The 26,959-nt window shown below is 43.7% G+C and overlaps 1 protein-coding gene across 2 annotated transcripts in view; it reads left to right on the top strand.

Moving 5' to 3' along the window:
- TTC7A (tetratricopeptide repeat domain 7A) overlaps positions 1-26,959 on the top strand; it is a 165,165-nt gene that overhangs the window by 31,507 nt on the left and 106,699 nt on the right. For both annotated transcript variants that reach the window (XM_027454067.3, XM_072035724.1), the window contains 3 exons: positions 10,098-10,235; positions 10,631-10,714; positions 21,920-22,024. In XM_027454067.3, coding sequence (XP_027309868.2) covers positions 10,098-10,235; positions 10,631-10,714; positions 21,920-22,024 — 327 coding nt within the window. The remainder of the gene's footprint in view (positions 1-10,097; positions 10,236-10,630; positions 10,715-21,919; positions 22,025-26,959) is intronic.

Genomic DNA, 26,959 nt, shown 5'->3' with positions numbered 1-26,959 from the left:
CCTGCATTCACCATAGCTGTGTGCAGTTTCTGACATCGAGGTACGTTGCCAGCAGGCAGATGTTTCCATTCAGATCATCTGTGTGGATTTATGGATCAAGAATGAGAGGAACTGGGAGCCTTGGGTAAATCCACATGTGATGGAGCCTGCCGTTTGGCATTTGCAAGATAGAACAGAACAACCTGCATATGTATCTTAGTCTGTAGGGGTAGTGTTTTAGCTACTTCAGTCCTGAGTGGTCTTTGGCAGTGTCTGATGCTCATGGTTCAGGGGTTTGTCACTTGTAGATGTGACATCCATAATGAAATACACGGGAATTGTTAGATTTATTTATAGCATCAGTGTTGGTGGGGAAAAACAACTGTATGGAAAACTGCAAGGTAACATTTAATCATGTCCATGTTCTGAGAAGATGCAAACTGAGAAAATCAGTAAGGAGTGGTGTTTTTTTTGGTTTTTTTTTGTTTGTTTGTGTTTTTTTTAAGCAGTGTAAAGAATGTTACTTTGCTTTAAATACTGGATGGTTGCTTGTCACTTAAAGTGAGGTTTGGAAACCTCAGAGCTTCAGTGACACTCTTAGGAACTTACAGATGAGGTGAAACGAAATACTATGGGAACTTTGGTTTGGTTTCTTGTCTTTCTTCAGTTTTTCTATGTCTTTCTTCTACCTCAAGTCTCTCCCCTTTCTTGCAAAATTCTTAACACACCATCATAATATTGTTTGCTTTTAGAATATGGGGCAAAAATTAGGAGTTAGAACCACTGCAAAATACTGAAATGACTTAAAATATTACGTGAGCAGTATAACACCAAAGACTTTTTGGTGATTTCTAATTTAAATCTCTGCAGTATATCTGTATTGTGTTTTCAAGGCCCTTTTGTAATTAGAACTGGAGCCTCCTGGAGCAGGAACTTGTAGTGTGATGAATGCAGATGTATCAGAAGACTTTGTGTCAGCGTGGCTTGTCTGGGCTGATCCATGTGTGAGGAGGGATCTGGAGCAGCGGGAGTACTGACTGCTCCAGCCTTCTCTGGGGCTGACCTCAGCTGAAAAGGCCTTACGGGACCTTGAACACTTGTAGTCTTGTTCTGCTGAGGGGAATGAAAGCTACCATTTTATCCAGGAGCATGTAAAATGGCAAACAGCTCCTGTAACTGTTGTGGATGAAGCAGTGTGAAAATGGTACTGATCGGAGCTGGACTGCTGGGCTGACTTCAATATTACCTAAGTGTGTGTGTGTGTTTGAGTGCTGTCTCTTATATAGAGGAACTGTCTGGAGGTAGGTGCAAGGCATTTTGATCTGCTGTGCATAAAGTACTTAAATAAGCAGAGGTCCTGTAGTGGAGTTCTGCAGGAACCATAACAGCCTCCATTTTGGGGGGAATGGAGCACCTGAGCCTTCACTTTCCTCTCACGTTAGCAGAAGGCTTGCTATTTGTTTACCACTTTAACAAAACTACAGAAAACTACAGGACAAGTGTATAGAAGTACAGCTGTGCATAGAAATACACTTAGCAGTGACAGGAACGTGCTTTCTGAGTGAGAGAACAGAAGGAGCAATCTGATTCTTATATCTGTTTGCAGTGCATAAATATTTACCTGCAGTTCTGCTGCTGTGTTATTAGGAAGAGGAAATTTTGCTTAATTTTTGATACAATGAGAGATCTATTACAGCTGTTTGTTGTAAGCCAGTGAGTCTTCTCATGTAGGGGTTTGTTGTTCATTTGGAGATGTGTGGGTTGTTTTGCTGTTTTTTAAAATTTGCTGAGCCTTGTGGAACATAAGTTAACAAAAAGCAGATTTGCAGTTGCAGTCTCCCTCATGATGTGATGTTGGCTGGATAACACACTTTCCTTCTTGGAGAGAGTGTTGGTGGCAAGTAATAGTGATACGTTTCTGTAGGCCAGCAAGCAACATGGTTGGTGATTCCAGATATTGGCTGGGTTGGGTGCATCTTCAGTACTCTGATTAAGAACCCCTTAACTACCCCTCAACCACGATTAAGTTGACTTGCTTGGAGCTATCCAGAATCTGACACTTTGACTGCTCTGTCAGAGCAAAACTCACCAGAATAGTACTTTCCCTGTCTGATTTTTAAAGAGAAAAACAAAGCAACCTTGCTGCTCTAATTCTTTTGCAGGACTGTAAAACCAAACAACTGCTCCACCTGCCTGTTTCTGACTTCAGCCATTCCAAAATGAGCTGACATGGGTCAAAACTGGGGGGAGGAGGGTTTGGGGACAGGAGAATTGTCAGCACAAAGAGGGGACATAAAGACATGTCCTGGGCAAGAGTGTAGATATCAGAGAATCATAAATATGTGAGAAATTGGCTGAAGGGGATACAGGGCATGGTAAGTTGTTGTATTTTTTTTAGCAATACACATCTTGAACACCTTTTAATTCTCCTAGCCATACAAGGAGGGAGTAAATCATTGCTAGGCAGTTTGCTGTACCAGCTGAAATGCACTCTATTCTTCTGCTTGTCTCACCTTCATAAGGTGTAGCTAACACCTACCTCACAAGGATCTGTGTGACTCCCCAGAAAAAAGTTACTAGTGCTACAGGACTCCTACCTGCAGGGGCTAAGGGGAAAAAAGAAACCACATGTAAGGTTTGTGAGCCTCATCCTACATTTCAGCAAACTTTCTTTGACTCCCAGTGGTGTGGGGTTCTGCCTCCAGATGCTGTCTGTGCTTTTCTTACCCCATTTCCTTTGCTTTTGAAGGGAGCAGCTTTGCATGTTCTGGTTTGGAACAGAATGGTAATATCTTCTAAATTGGTAATTAAGCATTCCTGCAGTATTTCACTCGCTCTGCTTTGGAACCTAAGTATATAAAAAACAAGCAGCATGGTAGACTTTGTCATAGCTTTGGAAATGCTTCTGTGGGTATATTAACACTTAGAGTAACAGCTCGTTTCCTTATGGCCCTCTCCTGAGCTGCCTCCTGTATTTGTTCTGTCCTTGTTGAAAATGGGAACCTGTCTTCCTAAGCGAAGGCATCTCTGCAGGCAATGAAGAGCACCCTGGCTGTGGGGTTTGGCAAGCTCTTGCCCGTGGTGCCAGCTGTTATTTAGCTACCATGGCTGGCTGTGGAGCTCTTGTGGAGGAGTGTAGTGAAACAAATCAGGCAGCCTGAAGATTACCACAGGCAGGGCTGTCTTCTTCAGGGGTTTGGAGGTTTTGGGGTGAAATTCTCCTTCCATACACACAGCCTGAGTTGCAGGATGGATGGGCTGGTCATAAGAAGAGAAAAATGTTCTCCCTCTCACCCAGGAGGAGGCCAGCTTGTGCCAGCCTTCGCAAGCTCAGGCTGCAGTAGAACGATGTGTTCCTGTTGAGCACTGGAAAGATGGGCCAGCCTATTTTTAAATGGCTAGTCCTGCTTCTGTCTGTATTTAACTCATCAAGACCAACAGCACTGTCTTCGGGGCGAGCCGAGTATGTGGAGGCTTGCTGCATGTGCTTTCTCTGCACCGTGGCGCTGCTGCTGCTGTCAGAGGCTCTGGGCCTGTTGTGTGGCTGCGAGTAGGCAGGGCAGCTTTGGCAAGACTAATCCTGAACTGCGGTTTTATTTGTTTTAATAACTGCTCTGAGGAGTATTTGCTGAGTTGACTCTGCTGCCCCTTAAAATCAGCCAGAAGTTTCTCAGAGCAAGGATTGGAAACTTTCTATGACTTGTGGTGTGTACTTTTGAAGTGAAAGTTCTTTATTTGCACTTAAAAACTTTCCCTTTTTGAATCCAAGGTCTAAAACATAGCCTAAAATCTTTAGCTCAGCCCTTGGTAATGCTGGCTCTTACAGCGAGGGATCCTGGCTGGTGTGGTCCAGCAAACATCCCAGGTAGCATGGGTCACCTTGGTGATTCCGTGGTCACTCCAGTGCTAGTGGAAATGAAGCTCCTTGTGTCCAAAACTAATAAATTCTGTGCCTGTGTAACAAAGATTAGAAATGTCATCCCCATCTTATCTCTGACTTGAATCCCTAAAGGCGATTTGACCTCGCAGAGCCTGAGAGCGCAGAACAGATGGTGAGGGGGGAAGTAAGATACTGGGACTGGCCCTGATCTTTTTACTGGTGAGAGTGAAAACTTGTGGCTTTGAGCATGCCTGTGAGGGAATAAGACTTAGCCTGTTTATTTTTAAACACAGAAATAATTAAAACATATTAACTCTGCAGTTCCTAGCTTTATACAGTAATCCTGGCCAACAAATGGGTTGGTGAAAGAGCAGAAACTCTTGTTGCTTTTACGGTGTGTTTTTTTTTGAATGACACAGCTGGACGACTGTCACGAGTGTTTCTTTGAGGGCTAGGGGACTAAGGCAGCCTAAGGAGACAGCTGGGGACAGGATTGCCTGTTCTGTTGGTTCCTGCCAAATCACTGCGCTGTGCTTACACTAACCAGCCTGACAGTAACTGGTCTGCAAGGCAAAGCTGTGCATTTGGGACCTGGGAAGATAGATTGCAGAATGTTTCTAGTGGGAAATATACCACCCCTGTGAATTTCCTTGTGAATGAACAGTTCAACTGCAAGCCCCAGAAGATGGGCTAGCCAGCTTTTTCTTCTTTCGCTTTGCAGTAGGCAGTGTTATTTCCAAACTTGCAGGGAGGATGTAAATTCTGGGAAGATAACTCTAAATGCAGATTATTGATAGCAGATACGTGACTTTGGTACCCAAGACAGTACCCATACATAAAGCTGCCTTTTGTTGCATTACTTTTTCCCATCTACTTTTTCTCCTCCTTTCCTTCTGGATAGGGAAGCTGGGCTGTTTTGGCCAGGAGTCATGTCTGTCTTGCTTTCAGTGGTATTTCCAGAATTAAGTCTGCTACAAGAGTAGGTATTGAAATACACCTGGTCAAGGAGATGACAGTCATATTTTATAACTAAATGCCAGACCAAAAAGAAAAATTGAGAAGAGTATTCATATGTTGTTGGCTGTCCAAGGATGATTTGAGTCTCTGTTATGCTTTGCAAACTGCCTGTGTGGTGTAGTGGAAAATAGCCAAGAGTTGTTGCTTCTTTGGACTGTAATTCTTTGGCTTTTTGTAATGGGCATCTTTCTAATTGTGATAAGCCACATTTTGCTTAGAAGAAAGCGTTCACATTGAGGGAAGAGAGGACCACGAGCAGTATGTAGCACGTTCACTTGTGAGCCAGACCTCCTCAGTAGGTCAGACAGGCACGGATTTGTTTTGGGGACATGACTGGCTGGCTTGCTTTGTGCTTCTGACACTGTTGTGCCTCCTTGATACTTGTAGAAAAGGAGTTGCTTACTCATCCTGAGTGAAATTGCTGCTGACACAGACTGAACTCATTACTCTGCTGCATTTGTGCTTTGGGTAAGAGAAGTTCAGCCTTCCAGCCCCTTTGTATCCATGGGCTATTTTGCCAGACATCTAGATGAGGCCCTGGGAGCTATTGCCTTCCAGAAACGAGACAGATGCCTGACAACTCATACAGGCACTGCGTTTTCATTCTCTGTGCTTCTGCTCTTAAATGGAGCAGGTTGTGGTATTTCTGTAAGAGCAGGCCTGGGAGGGGTTGGTGTATGGTATTTCCTCCTTGTTCCACCTGCTTCCCGTTTTCACAGCGGCCTTGTGGTCAACCTTGAATACTTTCTTTGTGTATGTTGGTGAGGAGAGCCTTCACATGCTGTGTGGAGATAGCACCTCAGGTGGAAATCCAGTAGCCTCTTGATGTGAAAGGATCTGTGCCATGGCAGAGAACGGAGACCCAAGGATGTGGGCTGAGTATTTCCCACCTCCCAGCAGTAGAGGCATCAATTGCACGATTTCCAAGGCTTGTTGTCGATCTTCCACACATAGCATTTGTTTTTCTCCCTTAATGTTAGTATTGAATCACACCAATTACATTATTACAGTACACTGTAAAACATGCTGCTGTTCTGTATAGCTGGGTTGCAGTGGATCTGGCAATTATGTCTCCTTTCAAAAGACACAAGTTGAACATTAGAATGCCCATGAATTAGGGCGCAGGCAGCAGGCACTCATTAAAGATTTTAATTGCTTTCTTTTTCTTCTTTGAAACAAAGCAGGGGGAGCCATGTTTCAAAGTGAGCAATTAAAGGATACTTTATAGCTAATTGCAGTGAGAAGGGGCTGCTATGTGGAATATGCTCCATTGTAATTCATATGATTGCTTGACTTTTATTAAGAAGAACATCTCTGTGTTGTGGTAAAATTTAATTTTCTGCAGCGTAACTGTGTGCGTAATATCTGCTGAAGTAATGGCTCTTTGGATTTGCTGTGGCTCTTTTCCCTTCTGCAGCTCCATGTACTAAACACAGCATAAATAAGCTGTAGTTAGCATGTGAGAGGCATAGCAGTGTCAGCGAGGTACGGCACATCCTCTGTGGCTAGGGGGCTTATCTCAGCTGCAGGTGAGTAGATTGTGTATGTGGACACGAAGACACAAGCTGCCTGTTGCTCAGCAGGATTGTTAGGTAAACTGTTCATGTACATAAAATCTGGCACAGAGATCAGCAAGATTCAGCACTGGGGCAGCTCGTGGGCACCAGTCTATGCTGGAGCCTTTGGGGTGCATGCAGCCTGCGGGCATCGTGCCAGGAGGAAGGGCTGAAGGTGCTCATGGGCCTGTGTGCTGCTCAGCCTGGGCTGACTCCGGGGTGTGTTTATGTCCCAAAATAGGGCTGGTGTCATGTCTGAGCCACCTGCCGGCAGAGATGCTTGCGTCTGTAACACATCCCAAAATATGCAAATGCGATGCATCTTTGGGTTGCCCTGTAACTGAGAAATACCCCAAATAAAGAGGGTTTGACTGTATGTTTTCCTCTGTGCAATAATGCAAATTACACTAACTCCTGTTGGTAGCAGGAGTGACCTTCTCCATCCTACACGACAGCCTTGAACAGAGGGTCTCTTCTTCTGATGGCATGACTCACCATCTCTCTCCATCCCACTTGTGTGCAGTGAGGCACGTCTGTGTTACAATGGGAACAGCTTAAAAGGAAGACTCATACCGGGGGTGCTAGAAGTGTATTTGTAGCAGTTTTGATGCTCCTTATAGTGGAGGAGGAGGTAATGCAATGGGACAAAGCAGGAATTGCTGCCTAGGTGCAGCTGTTTGGTCAGCCTTCTGCAAACCTTCTACAAATAGTCCTTTTTCCAGTTGCGTTCAGGAAAACTAATGGCCTGAAAGAGCAGAAACACAGGTGTTGGAATAATGTTCAGATAATGGCTTAGAATGCATGCAGACTCAAATGGTCACTGAAGTCTGTCTGTACCTTTCGGTAAGTAAAACTTGCTGTTGGACAAAATCAGTATATGCAGCGTTGCACCAGCTCTGCAGCTGTTTTGCCTGTGTACTTACCTGGGACTGTCAGAATTTCTCATTGCCCCACTGAAGTGTACACAAAGGTAAACAAAGAAAACCTGGCTAATGGTGATCTGGATCACAGTATCCTTCCTTTTGAGAGTCCCTAGAAACATTCTGGTTTCCCCGAGAGGATTTCAAGTAAGTGATTCACGTTTTCCTCCTCTGCCCTCCTGTATGTAACACTGCAAAAGTAACTGGTACCTTGAGCCTTGGGATGATGATTTGCAGTGTTGTATGAGACACACTCTGTGCTCTTCCTACTAGTGTTTGTTATGAGATTTGCATCATCTTGTCTTTTTTTTTTTTATGGCACTGTAGCAATATGAGGGCTCCTTGATTTTTGAGCGACTGGCATTAGCAATTGGAAATAGGGCCAGTAATTACATAACCATAAACCACGCTGTCGGGGTAGAAGTGACTTGATGTATTTGCTCAGCGGCAACTTCCATGTGTGGAAGCAGAGAGTGATGGATTGCAAAGACCTTCCGTGGCTTTGAGATTTAAAGGATTGAGTTAAATAAGCAAGTTTATGACCTTGGAAGGAATATTAGTCATGCCTGTGCATATGTTGGTTGTAACTGCTCTCTGCCTAGGTGAAGTGCGATAAGTACAACGTGTTCAGTGTGACTGCAGTTCTCACATGTAATGTCTCGTTCCTGTTTATTGCAGAATTTGGGCATGTTGTTGCATCTAGTACCAACATCTGTTAGGAGACATTAATGGGCACTCTCTAGTTCTGATTAATTTTCTCTGTGTTAATGCAGCAATTTAAAAGCCATAGCTCAGTGCTAGATGGATACCCAAAAACAGCATCAGGCTATAGGTGGCTGTAATGGGAGGCTGATCAGACTACAGAGCACGCAGGTGGTATCTCATTAGCTACTTTCTGCAAACAATTGCTCTAATATAACTCATGGAAAAATCTGCTATTGCTACTGTATATATCTAGGAGTATTCACCTGGCAGTAAGGATCATTCTGGAACTGCTTTAACTTTCTTTTTAAAATAGTAATCTCAGAATCATACTGTATATGTTCTTTTTTTTTTCTTTTTTACAGCAATTTTGTTTTTCTTTTGAAGTAGTTTTGGGTTAAATCCAAACAGAACTTGAACACTTTCTTTTCCATTTATATTTACTTTGTTTTGCTAATAAAGACAGATAAGCCATGCTTCTGTGCTCTGCTTGCAGGAATTTCTTATTTTCTCACCCTTATTCTCTGATACAATGTATTGTGTGGGCTATCTTTTTAAATCACAAATGATGTCTTCTGTATTTACATAAAAAAAGAAACCACTTCCCTTGCTCCAAGAGGTGGTGTAAATTTTTGTACGCAATCCAAACACTAGACTGAGTCTGCCCTGTCAGCTTGCCTTTAGCTGCGTTTGCCATTAGCTCTTGGTTGTGATTGGGTTGGTTGGCAGTAATTGTGTTTGCTGTCTCAGCTGTGATGAAGAATGCTTGGAACTGGGTATTGCACAGATAATATCATGATGAAACAGTTGCAGCTTAATCATCCTGAAATATGCGTGGGCTGTAGAGCTGCATATTCTGGAAATTTTTATTACACTTAATTCCAGTGTTTAACCTTTTTAGGAAAAAAAGCTCCCTGCAATTAAAAAGAAATAGATGGAAGATTATAGTAGTGAGTATTATAAAATAAATTTCGTAGCGTCCCTGCTTTAGAGAGAAAACATCTTGTTTGTTTTTGCCCCAGGTGAAACTGTTTGCAGTCTCCTAATTTTTCTGATCTCTTAGATGTCAGACCTGAATGTCCTACATTGCACCTCGTCCAGCTGAGGAGCCCAGGGCGGTGTATCTGTGATCAGTGTATGCCGCTGTGCTCAGCAGCATACAGTATTGCCTTTCTCAGAGGTTAGGCAGTCGTGTTCAGAAACCAGAGGGAATTTTCTTTTCATTCTGGGTTCAAGATTTCCCTCTTTGTCCTCAGAAAACAGAGGCTGGGATCTTGAGGTAAATCTCAGTCTGTGGGATGTGGTATTTTGCAACATCCTAGCAAGCTGCTAGACTGATCATTTTCTGTCAAAAGTAATGTTTCTTTTAAATGTATCTAAGCTGAGCAATGAACTGATAGATTATGCAAAATTAATACTTACAAAATAAGATATTTTCCAAATAATTATTTGGTATTGCATTGCCCAGGCTTCTAATTGCATTAAATTGATGGCAAATATGATTACTCAGGCAACCTGCTCAAATTAAAAAATAAAAAGTGAGTAGCAGAAAAGAATAAGAGAAACGTACGGTATTGAGAAGAAAACAGTTGCAGGCACAGAGGACAGCTGCTTCCATGGTTGTTATTTTATCACAGTTGCAGCTAATTGAAGTAATAAAGAACATGGATTAAGGATAGTTTGTATTTTGACGTCTTGGGGAATCTGATCTGTTAGGTCAGTTCCCTAATGTTCTGATTCTGAAAAAAAAATCCAGATGAAGTATTCCCAGCAGGTCTGTTCTGTACGTACAGCTGTCTTCTTGAGTTTGCTTTCTGTGGATAAAAAAAAAGTAGTCTACTTCTGTATGGAAACACCTTGCTGACCTGGGAATATTTTTAATTTAAAAAACAAAACAACAAAAACAAAATAAATAAAATCTTGAGACAATTATAAACAATGTACCATGGGTGATGGGTAGAGCTTCCTGTGGAGGAGTTGTGTTGTCTTGTTTTGTTTCCTTGCTCTGCTGAGGTCTGATGCTATGTTTGTGTCTGTCCCCAGGCAAACCGGGACGCAGTGATCAGCCGTGCCCCTGACCAGCAGGATGACCGGGCTGTCAGCCTCCGGGATGCTTCTGCAGTCTACGACCTTCTCAGCATCACACTGGGCAGAAGAGGGCAGTATGTCATGCTTTCTGAGGTACCTCTGTCTTCTGGCTCGACTTCCATCTGAAATGTGCAAACAAAACCTGCCTTTCAGTAACTGTTGGCTGTTGGTCAGGGAGGTGAAGCACGCTAGCTAGCAATTAGTAGAAACAGCTACAGGCCTGTGGCAGCACAGGTCAGAACTGTTTGAGACTTTAAGCTAATTCATATGTAGGCTCTTGAATAAAGCAGCCCTAATTTAAAGTGGTATCGTATGGTAGCAGGCCCCATTAACTAAGAGGAAGAAAATTGTCATTTAAAAAAAAAACACATATTTGCTCCACAACAAGGCATCTGCCCTAATTTGCTTACTGAGCCATGCCAAACAGCAGTATTGACAAAGGATATCAAAAACAATTCCTGACATTTCTTCCGATGTTTATTTTGCAGTGCTTGGAGAGAGCCATGAAGTTTGCATTTGATGAATTTCACCTTTGGTACCAGCTTGCCCTGTCCATGGTGGCTTGTGGAAAGGTAAAGTTCAAACTAAAGGACTCTGAAAGGGCACACTTTCCTCTGGCAGAATGTGTCTCGCTTACCATTTTCAGTGTGTGCAGACGTGTTTTGTGGTGGTAGGTCCCACCAGACAACTTATGTAGAAGGACAGTGCTCACATTTGATTGTTCTTCATGATGAGGTATTGTGTACTTATCTTGCCATGTAGTGCTTGCTCTTCATTATTAAGGAGAAAACATATTTTGTGTATGGCTGTGGATTGAAAAGTGTTATCTAGCTGTCCATACTATGCAGATTCAACATAAATATGTGTAGCATAAGAAAGATACTGATGTCCCAAACTGTCAGCAATTCTGTGTCTTTGGGCAGTTGACTTAACCTCTCTCTAAGCTGTGATTCTCCATCTGATCCAAGGAAATGTTTGTGCTTTTTCATAGACAGCTTGTGAAGATTTGTATTTTTGAAGTGCTTTAATCTTGGTACAGCAGATAATGTAGAAAAACAAAGGATATGTGAATGCATGCGGTTGTGTTTTAACACCATTTTTTAAAATTAATACAGTGTTTGTGAAAGTTCTCAGTAGACCACTGAGATGCCTGAAGTCTAGTTGCAAAAGATAGCTGAGCTTTTCTTTATTAGGCTTAAAAGAGGAGACTTCCCGCAGGAAAAGTAGATGATAAATTTAGCTTGTTCATGGTGGGGATCCCCACCTACATCTTTTAGGAGCTGTGAGCAGATTAAAGCTGTAGCAGACTGCCTACAGCATGGTCCTATATTCTGTGACCGTGGAGTGTAGGGGGTCTGAGTAAAATTAGACAGAGATCACCAACCATTTATCATCAGTTAAATGATGACCACTATTGGCCTTTTATGGCTATAACTTGAACTGGAAACTGGCTTTGGGGTGAAACCTCGAGATGAATAAGCAGTGTTAAGCTTTTGTAAAGAAGTTGCCCTCCTGTGGGGTATAAGTGGCAGTAAAGCTCAGATGATGTCTGAAGGTGTTCCTTTATTTTTATGAGCACAAAGCCTTATACAGAAGACTGTTTTTGGGTGATACATGTTAAGAAAATAGCAGACCAACAAGACAGTCTAGTAAAGATCATCAAGGATGGTTAAGGGCATAGTAAATAGGGCTCCGGAAAGACCAGGAAAAAAAGAAGTTCCCATAAAGGTTGGGAATGGGGTTTGAAGAGAAAGAAATGTTCACGAGCTGTTGCAAAGAAGAAGGGTTTCCTCTTGTCTGTGGTGGGTAGGACAAGACATAATGTCTTCCAGTTGCAGCAACCCAAGTTTATGTTTCCAATTAGGAGGCAAAAAAAAAAAAAAAAGGATATCAGTATGCTAGAAGAAGACTGCCTGTGGAGATTCGTGTAGAGCTTGCGTCACTGGGGATCTGTGGAACACCACAGACAAATACCAGTCAGCCATGACCACGTTGTAAGGTACTGGAGCTGGACTCGGTGGGACCCAGCAAGCTCTGACTCTGTACTGGGATTCCACAGTTATCTCATAAATCAGCTCGGGCTGTTATAAGCAGAAGGAGACATCAAAACTCTGATAAAGTATATTAGATAAAAGAACAGTGGGGGGCTGGAGGGAAATGTTTAATGGGAGGGAGGCTGACAGATTCCTGTAGGAGTTCAGTACAAGCATTTCAAAATCCAATTCCAGATATGAAAACAATGGCTGGACTCTCAGTTATGTGTAGGGAAACCCGAAGCAGCTGGAAGAATACTTGAACAGTGAGCCTGTTGCCTTGGTGCTAATACCTCGCGCTGGCCTATGTCAGGTGAGGGCTTTGGAAATCGGGCCCAGCTCCCCTTGGCATTCAGCTGGAGTTAGCACGTAGCTGCCCTCCCTGCCTTTGCAAATCCTCCGGATACCTGATCTCTTGATATTCAGGGCAACAATGACTACATAGGCAGCGATGGGAGGTACAGTAGCTTCCCATAAATTCATTTCACTTGTCCAGAAGGTTTAGTGGCTTTACAGGTTGTGTAACCTGTTTCTTGACAGCAAATCATGATGTAACCCTGGCAAAATCTAGAACTGCTTCCCAACAGATTAGCTGCTGATGGTTGGCAGTGTATCCAGAGTAACTGGGGTTCGATCTTAAGTTGGAATGGAAGAGAGAAATAGGGCACCATCTTCACCTTCTAACAATTTGCGTGAGAAATCTGTCCTCCTTAAGTGTGTATGTATCTCTTCAGCTTCCCCTAGAGGTTACTGTATATTTGGTACTTAAAAATGAGCAACATGAGTATCTATACTCTACAACTGTCCCAACTTTTAAGATCTTCAAGTATGTCATGTATTTGAAATATTTAGAAGGTGAAATGGCCTGATCTCGTCTGTTTTTGTCAAAGCTCTAAATGTTCTGCGCCTTATATGGGGCAGCGAGGATTCCCTTACCCAACAATCCCATCTGTGCAGCATTTCACTTCTAATCCCAAAGTATTCCCTGAGGATTCCTGTCATACACTCTGCAATGCGTCATCTCGCTAATGGGAGATGTGGCATACATTTTTATACTGATAGCAGGACAGTGTTCGTTTAAATGGAAGTGCTCCAGTGCAGCAGGAGGAACTGATGAGAAGAGTGTGGTTTGTCTAGACTGCAGATTGCAGAGCACGCTTGAGCTTTTATAGGTAGAAGATCTGTTTTCACCTGTCTCAGTCGCAGCCAATTCCTGATCTCATTTCTTGGTAACTAAATCTTGCATCCTGCAGTGTTACTTCTTCTGCAGTACAGCAAATCATGCTCATAAATCTTGGGTATGACAGGAACCCTCTATCAACCTGTAAATGCTAGAAACTTGGTCTTGTTATTTTAAAATATTTTTAGGAATTGCAAACTCTGACCTTCTTAAAGTGCTGTAAAAGCCTGTCATGTCCTCTGTTCTGCATTGCATTTGATTAGTGTTGCTTTTATTTTGTATATTGATCTCTTTCGGATTAAGTCAGAGTTTAACATAAACTATTTTCTTCCTCTGCCAGCCAAAAAATTGCCAAATGGTGGCTGTCATTTTTCTCAAGTGATCACTCTGAATGTCAAGTCAACCAGCTAGGCTCATTACTGTGTGTATGCTTGAGTTTACACATTATTTTTAAACGGATGTGTCTTAACAAAAATAGGCACACTGCTTCAGAAAGTCCTTAGGGCAAGCAGGGCCTTAGGGATTCATAAAACAGTGAATGAGAAAGCTCAGAGAAGCGTGACCTTCCTATTCTTCTATCCACTTAAAACACCAGAAGTAATGGAGTGACAGCAATTTAACTTGTGCTTCTTGGCATCTTGCGTGATGAGAGATGGTGTGGTCTGGTTGTTGTTTTTTGTTTGTTTTTTAACTTATTCTTGGGGATGCATGTGTACTGAATTGTTTGTTTTCTGAATGAGTGGAGGGTGTTCATTTAAATGGTTGAAGTCCATCCTGAAATGTGAAAGACTTTGTAGACAATTTTAGAAGAAATTTAGGTGAAATGCTGGGAAAGCATAGACAGTGGCATTAAGACATGCTATAGGAAGAGAGTAGTGGGAGATGTCCTGTGTCACCGTGTGTGGTTCTGGATAGGCAGGAGAAGTTTACATTGGCCCGGTGCAGAACACCTGTTCTTCTGCACTGGTACTAGAAAACTGGATGCTGAACTCCGCGCAGATGCTTCGAGTTGTTTCTGCTGGTCATCACCTTCACCATTTGGTAGCACAACAGCCAGAGGCTGAGCGGGCACGGCAGCTCCCTGTCTGCCATGCACAGACAGGCTGGAGCCCGAGTGGCAGTGGTGTGCGAGCCGGATGCCATCTGGCAGCGTCCTCAGGCTATGGGATGAGCCACTGCCCTGCTGCCAGGGCGAAATGAGTGCAGTAGGTTGCATCTGCTGGTCTCAAGACTTTGGAAAAGTAGAAGTGACCTGTATTGAGCAGGATTCGAGGGTTGGAAAGGAGCAGATCTTTATTTATTATGTAGGAGACTGTGTGAAGGATGGCTGGTTGGGGCAGACCACCTCTGCTGCTGCTTTTCAGCTGAGCAGTTTGCAGTGGAAGTGGTGGAGAAGACCAGCACGCAGCGGTCCTGCAGTCTGGGGCAGCTCTGCCGAGGCACCTGCAGGTGGAGGCAAAATGATCACAGCGTCTAGGTGATGTATGGCAGGCACGAGGGATGTGAAATAGGGTCTGCGTGCACTTGCAGGCATTTCCCTGGCCTCAGACCAGTTGGATCAGTTACATGCTCCCTTTTTCAGATCCCTGTCCCCTTCCACACTTAACTGCCCCACGTGGGGCCCAGCCTGGGGGTCTCAAAGCGTCACCGGAGCTCTTTGGGATTAGAGACTCAGAAGCGCATGGGGTTGGACTCTGGCTTAGGTCAACAGGATCTGCGTCTCGAGTGTCTTCTTACCTGAGATACGGCCGAAGGGAAATATAAACTGATAAACAATGGGCCTTGTACAGGCACGTGTAAAGCAATGCCTGTATGGCTCTTCCAACTAACAATCCAAGGAGATGAGATTTGTATTTAATGACAGTGAGGTGCTGTTTTCCTGAGGGTGGTGAGGGAGGATTTGCCAGAGATGGCTGTGGAATTGTGAATGATGAGGGTACTTGGCCTGCAGGTTTGGGGCACCCCAACAGAGCCAGTCAGCCTGCAGCAGTCTCACGTTGCTCATGTCCGGTGGGTAGCTGTAGTTATTAGTGTATTTGGTACATAAAACCATTTTTGTGCTCAAATTTAATATTTCTGCTATTTTTTTTTTTACTATGTTAAAAGCTTTAGGGTTGTTTGTGTTTCCTGACTAGAGGGGTGAGGAGTCGTACAGTCTCCAGCCAGCTGAGGAGGTAATCTGCCCTTACCCCTCACCCCCGTGCTCATTAAGGGGATGAGGAGCAGCAAGATGTGCATAAGGGAAGGGGTCTGGAGCAGGTGAACAGGCTGTGGGAAGAGACTGGAGCTGGAAGCAGTTACCTGGAGGCAAGGGCTGTGCTCAGCAGGCCTTGTGCTGGGGTTGCTGATGGAGGTGATGTGTTCCTGGGGTGCCCGGTGCTCAGCTGTCCAGCCACCCTCATCCAGGGTTTGCAGAACACCTTCAGCACAGTGCTTGCCTTTAGGACAGCAAATGCTGATCCTGCCCAGCCCCTGCTAGCCTGTGCTGAGGACACCCCAGGGACAGTGGCCAACGTTAATGTATAAATAAGAATGGCTGGCCGTAGGGGGATTTATTCTCTGAGGGTGGTACCTTGCAAAGCCAGGCAGATAAATCTGCTTTCAGCTACACAAAATGCTCCTGTCTCCTTTCAGCCTTCCTGTGTTTGTTCATCTTCAAGGCAAAGAGGAAGAAAGAGTCACGCTTGTCTACCTGAGTGATTTTCTTAATAACGTAACACTTCAGGAGGTGTCTGGTGCTATACAAAGGGAAATAATCGCATCCTCCATGGCATCTGTCATTCAGCTGCTTTTCTGAGGGAGCAGGCTGCGGCTCTCGCAGAGCCAATCGTGCAGTGTCACTGCGTTCCCCTTGGCTGCTCAGCAGTGGAGATAATGCAGCCCTGCCCAGGGCTGGTGCTGGCAGCGTTTTTAGGGTTTTGAAACCAGCCTCAGACAGACGTGCACTTTGATTTTCAAGCCTTTTGCAAGTTGCTGATATGCGCTGGTCATAGCCAAATAATGTCAGGCTAATGTCTGAGCTGCTCCTATCTGTGTTGCACCCAAAAAAGGAATGCTGCCACTTATTTAAAACAGTGCAGCAAAAGCAGATGTCTGTAATAGCTTCAAGGAGCTTCAAGTTTGACTCAGCCATGCCTGTAATGCCGATATACAGCTTTCCAGAAGGTTAGGAGGAAAGTTATAAATACATTCGATACATAATTCTGCAGCAACAGCAGACGAATTTTATGATTTAGGCTGTTCCTTCTGTTGGTTTCCTTGCAAAAGCTTAGTCTGGTTGCTAAGCAACTGGCATTAAAAAAAAAAAAAAAAGGAACATTTCTTTTTGCATTGCAGGCAGGAACCTTGGGAGCAGCAGAGGCCTCGGCTGGCTCCTTAAATAGCATTGCTGGGGAATGAAAGTTAAAATATTGAACAGTCATTGGGTAAAGATCCTGTTACAAAGGTCAGCCAGCTAGGGGTTATTCCGTAGTTTGGTTTCTTTTGGTGCAAAAGGGAGATGAGAAGGGCGTGTGTGTGCTGTAGATGGTGCTAAAAATGGAAAGCTTCCTGCCTGAGGAGCAGAATACCTGGGTGGGCTGTAGAGCTGCCTTCAGGCTTAACTCTCTTTTCTTGACAGAAAGTGTGAAGGGTGGTGTTTGTCACATTAGCATGGGCAAAGTCATACTTTTAAATCCCAGAATGTAAGAGGTACTCCTAAAAGTGAGTGTTTGAAGCTGCTTCACTGCAGTGCTCTGATTTGCTAAGCACAGGGTAAAAGAAAAGGGGAGCAGCAGTCCCTGTGTTGAGAGAAGTGAATGTCTTAAGAGAATAATATCCGTGCTGAGGGATTCACAGAAATGTAGAAATTCAGTGAACAGCTAATTCCTGACTTCTCAATTGCTGGCTCCCTCTAATGTCATCTTCCCTTGCTGGTTCAAGGTCACTTACAGCTAAATGGCTGTGAATCCCAGGATACCAGGAATACTTATTCGTGTGTGTTGAAAGATTCCTGCCACACGCACAGACACAATCCCTTTGAGATGGTGCCGCTTTTAAGATTGGGCAGGATGATGCTCGAAGACAGGCAATGCTACTTGGGGAGATTTGTCTGTACTGGACTGGCAGGTGAATTGGGAGGGAGGCTGTCTACCAAGACCACCACCTTGAGGAACGTTTTCCCTCTGGCTGAAAGCAAAAAAAAAAAAAAAAAAAAAAAAGTAGAAAGGTTTTTGGAACCTTTGCAAGAGAAGAGCAACTGTGTGTGGTGTGTCAGGTCTGCTTGGCACAATCTACTGTCTAGAAATTCTTCCTTTTACTTACATTTATGGTCTCTTTATCTTCTAAGTGTGAAATGAATTCTCTGCCACCCTCCTTTCCTTGCTCCGCTGTGGTAGGAGAGGAGAGGAAAGAATGATACATATTATTGGAGTGCACTCGAGATTTTGCCATCCATTTAGGTAAATGCACAATGGTGCAAAATCTCTCGAGTCTTTTGGAAAAGTTAAGAAAGAAAACTAACAGTGACCTGTTCCTCATTCTACATGTATACTGGTCATGTGCAAATGTTGTTCAGGAATATGCTTGTGTTATTCATTGTTAGCAAATGGGGAAGGAGAGCTGTGGTTAGTATTTGGTTAGAAGTTTTTCTTTGTTTTACAGGATTCAAAACCATGACAACTTTAACTACTTAGGGAGAGGTGTCTTCTCCATCTTTCTTCCCAGTAGCTTCTTTGCGATTTCCCACTGCAGGTTGAGAGGTGCTGCCCGTGTATTGAGTGCAGTACACAGAGCCCTTTCAGCCTGTCCTGAAAGCAGCCTTTTGTGAGTGTTGCCCACTGCTTCCCAGCACCTGTCTTTACTGATTTTCTTTTCAGAAATAATTACAGAGCACACTTGTGAACTCAGCAGAAGGAAAATATTGTATGCAAGTAGATTAGGCGAAAAAAAATTAACAGAGAACAGATTCCTTTAAATATTGGACTTAAACATGCAACAGTAGTGCCACGTGCTTCACCTGTCCCTCTTGCAAAAATAACAAAGTTGTTGTATGGAAGATGGAAATGCCCAACTCAGGTAACAGAGGTTCTGTAGTCCTTTACACTTTTTTGTGTGCGTTTTGTCCCTTAAGGCCGTGTTTTCACTCTGTATCCTGATTTGAGTTTTGCACCTTGCTTGTCATAACAAAAAGGAGAATTGTCATGAATCTCCTTAAATCTGATGAGGATCCTAAGGCTGAGAACTCAGACCTCCCATTAAAAAAAAGCTGGAACCCCTCACGAGGCAGCTGTTGGCAAGCTTGCTGTGCTTGCTGTTTCTTTAAACTATGTCTTTTCAATGAGTTCCTCTGTTTTAGGGAGGCTCACAAGCCTTTTTTCCCAAAGAGAGTCCAAATGAGGCCCAGAGGCAAATTGTTTTTTTTTGTTTTTTTGTTTTTTTGTTTTTTTTTCTGAAATCCTTGAGAAATGGTTCCAGTGCAGTTGTTATAATCCAACAATTAGAGATCTAAACAGAAAGAACTTAAACCCTGGCCTGAGATTTGATGTGAGCTGTACTGAAGCTCCAAATTATGAGCAGGAAGCATGCAGTCACTTGGAGTTCAAGCTCTGCTCTTCTCAAATCATGCCTCACCAATAAATCTAATTATTATTGCCTTGCAGTGAGTCTCACAAACAATGCACTTGGCTGCCTGGTCCACCCACGCTAAGTGAAAGAATATGTGCATTTTAATTATCAGATTATTTCAGTGTTACACAAACACTGTTTCATATTAAATATTTTTACAAACCAATGACATCTGTATTCAATACAGGGTGGATGATGTTTGTTCCCTGCCAATTAATGCCTGTAATGAATATCTGTGTCACACCTTGGTATGTATATTTCTCACCAGTGTCCCCTAAAGCAAGTAACAGTGGGAGTGAGATGTTATTCTTCCTGTAGTCATTCCTTGGCCACCATTTTCATCTACATATAATTTCTGCTGAGTAAAGTTTTCAAGGTGCAATTTTATAGATCTCTTGAATTTTTAAAATGCAGCTGGGGAGGACGGCTTCATGTTGCCAGGTTTCTAAAACCATTTCTGCTGTACATGTTTAATTGCAAACTTTATAAACTTGCCTAAAGTAACGTAGCTTCGTAGATGTTTTGAGAGCAGCATGGAAGGTATAGCTCTGACTTGGTCAATTAGTGTTCAGAAGCTCCACAGCACATGCAGTCAAGTGGCTCTGCGAAGGAGAGGAATTTGGGCATGGCCACAAGGTGGGTGTCTCTGCTGTGCTGCGTTCAGTAGTGGCTGCTTTGTCCTTGCCCCCCAACAGTCTCGTGGCTGTGGCCCAACTTTGAGCAGGCATCTCGCTGCTCTGACCTGTACTTGCACCAGCTGTGATCGCCAGCAGTGCTGCAGCAGCCCCAGGTGCCTCCTGCTCCCTCCTGTGGGGAGCAGAATCCCCCCCATCGATCTGTCCACATCTTCTCAAATCAGTGACACTGGACAGAAGGCGGTCTTGTATACGTCTGGCCTTTTCATTTCACTTTTGTGTGGTGGGATAGCAAGGGCTGGAGGTGTTCAGCTGCATATAGGCTGCCTGGTAAAGTGCATGTTGTCCTCTGGTACTGCTTGGGTTTCTCTAGTCTGCAACACGTGTGGGCCAGAACAGAGGGCAGGAAGATGATGTGCCAGGTTAGGACACTTACATGCTTATGCTAGGGCTTAAAGCACGTTGAGTGGTGGCACTGGGAATACCAGCTCCCTGCAGCACAGGCAGCCTTCTGTAAAGGAGGAAAAAGAAGCCATTAAAACCTGAGACATTACTTGTTCTAAACAAATAGGTGTCAAGAAGGTTCATTCAGAGGGATGCGCTCATCTAGTAACAGCAGAGCGCGGTGATGCGTTTCTTGCCCTGCTTCAGGATTGAATTACCCAAGCCTTTATTTCTGAGCGGGGCGAGGTACAGGTTAAGCTCCCATCTCTGTTCCCAGACAGGCATCTTCCTGGCTTCGGACCAGCAGCTGAATGATGTGTTTGGAATTGTAACATAGCAAAATTTCATTACTTGTATTGATGATATCTGCTGCTCCGCATTGGTGGGAGCAGTCTGGAGAATGTAGGGCAAGCTGTTGCTCTTTTGTAGGCTACATTATTTAGGTTACATAGCAGGTAGTCAAGGTTTTCAAGCAGGAGGTTTTGCCTTGTGCTGCTGCGGAGCCTGTGTGTTCTCTTAAAAAGCTCATCTTTGCCTTGTCATGTGCAGGACTGCTGCGCATCGCTTTTTCCCCTTTTTCCAGGCTGCTTTCCAAGCCCATTTTTCTCCGGGCTTTGAATCCTCTAGCAAGAAGTGGACCTTCAGCTCTGCGGAGAGAGGAGGAGGCAGGCTGAGGCAGCCTGCTGCGGCGGGAGGGAGGGGAAGTGCTGATGGCCTGTGGGAGTGCGAAACCGTCCTGCGGGGCTGCCAGCTGCGTGGTGGTAGTGTGTGCTCACAGGAGCTGCGGTGAGGAGGGCCCTCGTGGGCCAGAACCTGAGAGGAATAGTTGTTAGTTAAGCTCTGTGAGCTTATATCGGTGTGTTCACTGCCCTCCTGGGATATAGAGAGGTCGTGACTGCGCAACGTGCTGCTGGGGGTGCATACGAGTGAGAGGCCTGCGTGCCTCTCGGCTGGGAGAAATGGGGCTTTGAGGGGCTCTGGGTCGTGTATGAGGAGAGTTGGAAGCTTCAAAGAAAATGGTTCAGGTGGGTTAGGGTGGGCTAGGAAACCAGCAGGGCTGCCCAAGCCTTCCTTGTCACCAGCATCTCACACCAGAGCATTCCTCACTCCCCATTAAACTGCTGAAATGCAGCCACCATGAATGGCGCTGCTGTAGAAAGCAGTGTTTGTGGAGCACGTGGAATATCCAAAGGGCTGTGTAACGGCTGAGCTTAATGAACACCATTTATTAATGGTAACCTTACACCAGGAAGAGCTCGGTGGGCTTTCTGTCTGCCACATGCTTCTCAGACCACCCGCTGCACAGCGGGTGCGCAGCTCTGCAGCTGCCTGCCCCACCCTTTGCACGGTGGGATCCCAGTTGGGTTCTTGTACATTCGGACCTGGAGAAGACAAAAAGCAGCCTACAGAACAGATCACTTTAGCTACACAAACCTCTGTCTGACAGGTTTTTTTAGTTGGTCTAAAATGTAACGTACAAAAGGATAAGCTCTTCGTGATCTCCTCTAGCTTACTGGAAGATGGCTGCATGCGAGGGGAACTATATGGCAGAGTTGTTGTGAGTTGAAAGGGTAGAGTTAAAATAACCAGCGTGTTGATAGCTGAAGAAGACTGTATCTTGTAACGTGCACAGCCAGGGACGGTTCTTCAGCATACTTCTGAGCGTGGGAAGCGTGTGTTTGTGTGCACATGTGTGTCTGTGTGTGTGGAGGTAGGAGTAAAGTTGCTAACTTGTTGCTGACATGATTTTTTTTTTTTTTGTAATTTCATATCACTGTTTTGTACATTTCACTGAAATACCTTGCTTGGGCTCTTAACAGCATTGTCTAATCAGCCTTTTTTTTTTTCCTTTCCTGCTCTTTCTCCCCTTCCTCTCTCCAGTCAGCATATGCTGTATCAGTGCTCAAAGAGTGTGCTAAACTGCGACCAGCAGATCCCACCGTTCCTCTTCTGGCTGCCAAGGTCTGCATTGGGTCACTGCACTGGGTAAGCAAGCTGATGCAATTTTTATTATGTAATGTATTCAATGCTGCAGTGACAGTACCATAGGGTAGTTGCAGTGAGAAAGGAAATCCCTGTTTAAAATCACACATGCGTGCACGTTTAAAAGAAAAAAATCCCAGAAAGAAATACTGCAGTAAGTCACTGAAATGAGCTTTGCTGGCCTGTTATAAAAAGGAGGAGGGGAAAACAAATATAATGGTTGTTCTGGGGACTGCCTTTTCAAGTGAGTATCCAGAGTTGAATCTGCCACCCTGGTAGCCCCTGAAAGACAAAAGTTAATAAGTTGGTCTGGCCCTTAGATTGCTAGATATTTGAGGTCTGCTGGATGACTCAATCTTTTGTTCTTGAAGTTCCTGTGTCAGTGTTTTCTGTTCTGGATGTGTTAATGTATGCCCCATTCAGAAGCGGAGTGGGAGTGGAAGTCTGTGCCTGTGAAATTCTGATTATCCCAAGGAGAAGAAACATCTGTCAGTCTTTTACTGCTTGGTTTAATTAATTGAATGGCAGCCTGCTGTTTTCACCTGTCCTCACCACGAGGTGTCCCTACAGTCAGTGAAGGATTATAATTGCTAATACCAGTAAAACAAAGATACAAGAAAGGAAAGCATGAAAGAAAATACCAGAAGAATCTGCTCAGGTTTTGGTGACAAGATGTTCTACCTCTTCCCCAGGCCTCTACAATCCCTGTCTGGTAAAAATTGGTATTGAGCTGAACTTAATTGAGTTGTGTCAGTTCAGGGCCTCCATGAGGGCACCTGGTTATATATGTTTTTGAATGAACTATACTGCTCAAACTGTAATGGTTGAACTCATGTGAGTCAGCAAAAACTAGAAAGCGTCTTGTTTGAGGAAAAAATCTTTCAGGTCTGAGGGCCTTTAGGGAATCCTTGCTACCTAACTTACAGAGCAATTTAGCTCTCTTGTATCCTTATCTCAGTATGTAAATTTTGAGGGCTAAATGTTATTCAGCGACATAAAATATTCACAATGTAAAACAACATTCACAGTAAAGCAAATGCATTTTTCTTCTGATTCTTGGAGATTTTAAAACAGTATGTAAGCTGGACATTACAGCTGTGCTGAAGACTCATTAACATGTCTGAGGTTTTCAGAGCAAAATCAAGCTGTTATTAGCCTAAAAAAGCAATTATATTGATTTTTTTTCCTCTATATAGCTTCTGAAGTTAGAGTTGCTTCATGGGCTTAATTCATGCATTCCTATAGAGCCATACTAGGGGTCCTGCAGCCTGACATCTTCCTCTAGCAATTCTGCTGTCTCAGTGCTTGTCAGGAGGAAAAAAAAAGCCAGCAGAACAGACATGAAATTTAAGGGAAATCTTTCTGAGATCAGAGTAGGTTTTACTTAGGAGACAACTTTAATATGGGAGATGAACTTGGGATCTCTGTACTGCAAGTGATTCTTCTACTCTTCTGCCTTCCCGCTCTGTGAACACAGATCCAACAAGGTGGGAAGGAAAGCCAACAAGTGCTAGGAAAGCTAAAGTCCACCTGCAGTTGAGTCTGGCCCCATTCAGATGGACCTAATCAGCTGGAGAAGTGGGCCAACACTTCTTAGTAAGTTCAACAAAAGGAAATGCAAAGTCCTGCACTTGGGGAGGAATAATCACATACTGGCATGCCAACTAGCTGGAAAGTGGCTTTGCAGAAAAGGACCAGAGGTTGCCCAGAAAGGCTGTGGAATCTCCTTCTCTGGAGATATTCAAAACCTGCCTGGATGCCATCCTGTGTGATGTGCTCTGGGTAGCCCTGCTTGGCAGGCGAGTTGGCCTGGATGATCTCCAGAAGCCCCTTCCAACCTCAACCATTCTGTGACTTGGGGGTTCTGCTAGACAGGCAGACCAGGAATCAGCAATGTGCCTTTGTGATGAAGACCACCAGCATCTTGGGCTGCATTAGGAAGACAATACTGCTGGCAGGTTGAAGGAAGTGATCCTCCCTTTTACCGAGCCCTGGTGAGACTGCATCTGAAGTCTGGTTCTGGGATCCCCAGTACAGGATGCATGAAGACATACTGGAGTCCAGTGAAAGGCCACAAAAATGAATTCTCACAAAGGGACTGGAGCACTTGAGATGTAAGGAGAAACTGAGAGAGTGGGAGTATTCCACCTTGAGAATGTGGCTCTGGAGGATCTTATTTATCAAAGTATATAATACGTGATGAGGGGAGAGAGAGTAAAGATGATAGATTCTTCTTAGTGGTGGTACCAAGTAACAGGGTGAGTGTTTGGACTACAGGAAATTTGATCTATGCTTTTTTTTTTTTTTTTAATTATTTTTACTGTGAAGGTGCTCAGGCAGTGAAACAGGTTGCTCAGAGAGATTGTGGAGTCTCCATACCTGGAGATACTCAGAACTTAAAAATAGCTTCTGAGGTTCAGTTGTTTAACCCTGCTTTGAGAAGGGGAGTGAATGCACCTTGTAAGACTCAGTGCTAGAATCAAGATCCCTGGGATGATCTCCTGTTTAACAGGAGCAGTGCCTTTTAGGGAAGACACTCTACCAGACACTGAGTCACAGGTGTTTTTTGAGGTGAAAGGACCAGGTTTCTGTAATGCAGGAATAGAAGTGTCAGGCTCCTTCTCTTTCATGCGTTACCCTGGTGTTCATGCAGCTCTCACTAGTGAAGACTAAATTTCAAGTGGTGCCATTGAAATCTGCCAACTGTGAGGAAAGAGGAGTTGGATGTCCAGTTATGAGCCCAAACTGAAGATGCTGCTATGGCAGGGAATGGGCAAAGGCAGAATTTGTCCTCCTCATTGTTGCCTCTCAACATTTCTTTGGATTCACAGCTGACACATAAAGAATACTTTGCTATAAGGACATTGAGGAAAGGTGAGACTGCAACAATCACATCTCCATCCTCAGGCAGTTTGGTATCTCTAGATTTCTCATACGTGACAAAAGTGTAAAAGCAACAGTCTAACCCTAATAGCAGAAGAAAGAAGGGAGAAGTGAACTGGTTTTAACTATTTCAGAGTTGTTGTTTTTTTTTTTCCCTGTCACTGCTGCTTTTTCATTGCGATTACGTGAAACACTTCTCGGTGTTTTTGCATCAGAACCAGGTTGCAGTCTGAAATACAAACATAATTTCACAAGATGGTAATCTAGAGTATAGCCTGTGGGTATCTAGAGCATAGCCATATGAACTAAAAACAAATAATATTCTTCTCCCCTCTTCCTTTCACTCAGTGGCCTATGCTGTAACCTGATACCAAACCTTAGTGATACCACAGAATAGTTTTAATTAAGGGGAGACAGAGAGAAAGCTGAGTATCTTTTAAAAGAACTGAAATGATAGGTTTCCACATCTTGCAGTTAAAGGGATGCTTCTGATATTACTGGCAAACTCCTCTGCCTAATAAAGACCTTCCTGCTTAGCAGAGCTGTTTTTCTAAATGTCATCTTTGCAGTAATTATTTGCATTTAAATTACATGGCAATCAAAACAGAATTGAATCATTTAAACTGGAAGTGAACAAGTTGATCAATGCCAGTATAAATAGAAAGAAGGGTAGGCATGGCACTGGAACAGTCTAATGGACAAATATTAACAGTTACAAATACTCAAATGCATCTTGCTTTTCAGAACATATACTTTCCAACTGAAAAATTAATTGTTTTATATCTGTGTACTTGATTGCTAGGTAGGCAGGAAAAGGATGAAATCAGATCACTGTTTATACAAATGAAACAGCTAATTTATATATTGATATCTCCTGGATCTGCCTATTATGTGCTTTTGGTGTATTCAGTTTGTTTATAGTCCATGGACAAGCAGTAGTTTAGTCTTATTTCAGTTACTAGCAATAAAAGAAACCACTAACATCATTTCTGCTGCTGGATAATTGCAGAATGTCATGAGGAACACAGAGCAGTTTCTTTCCTGATTAATCTAATGGTCATTTAACTCATTTTGCCGTCTCTGTACATGGTATCTCCACACACATAAAGAACCAGAAAAAAAACTAATAGCATTGTACCATAGTGATTTACAATGTTGAGAGTGCCCAGATCACATCTAGGAAATAACCTCTCGGTGCAAAACAAATCAAAGCAGAAACGTGTGTGTGTGTGTGTGTTCATACTGGGCCATGCAAATCAATATGTAGCAGAGCCTGATGTGGCAAACAGCTGAATGTCCTCCGCTTCTGTTGTGACAGTATGGCCAGATTATTAGCTGATGTAAATAGGGCCTGCTCCACGGCCATATTACTGGCACCATGCTGGCCTACACCAGCAGATGCTCTGCCCGCTCGGCCACTAGCTTCCAGGCTTTGGCCTGCATTGAGCAGCTGAGTGAAGTAAGGAATATTTTGGTTGCCATTTTCAGAATTACCATTTTTCGCAAATTGAAGGAAAAAAAAACAAAAAGCAGACTGAACAGCAAATCCAAACATCATTAGTTCCAAAGCTTATGCCAGTTGTCTTAGAGGACTAGAGAAGCTCCAGCACAGTGTACCTGTACAGACCACGCTTGTCTGGCCAAGATGCAGCTAGACCCATACTTAACAAAGCTCATGACACACAATTTTCAACAAAGTTGGAACTTTTTAAATTGTATTTAGCACATTACACTGGTGTGTTTTAAAGGTCTTTGTAGTGAGCCCAAAATCACTTTTGAGGCACCATGCTGGCTGGCATTGCGCTTTGCCAGGGTTTCAGCACAAGAGTTTAATGAACTTACATGGGAATGATTATAGCCAGGGAACACAAAGGCCATTTTTTGTTTTGCCAGCTGTCCTTTAGCTTTCCAGAAAGCGCTATGAAATTTTGAACTACTGAAGTTCATTGTCATTTTAAATTTTCATAGGAAAGTTGCTGTAGCTTAAAGGGGAATGTCCATGCTGTAGTTGTCCTGTCTTGGTCCACTGCCAGTTCAGAGTGCCACCTATTAAAA

The sequence above is a fragment of the Anas platyrhynchos genome, chromosome 3, assembly GCF_047663525.1.
Source record: "Anas platyrhynchos isolate ZD024472 breed Pekin duck chromosome 3, IASCAAS_PekinDuck_T2T, whole genome shotgun sequence".
NCBI classification, from domain to species: domain Eukaryota; kingdom Metazoa; phylum Chordata; class Aves; order Anseriformes; family Anatidae; genus Anas; species Anas platyrhynchos.
This window is presented reverse-complemented; position numbering and strand designations above follow the sequence as displayed.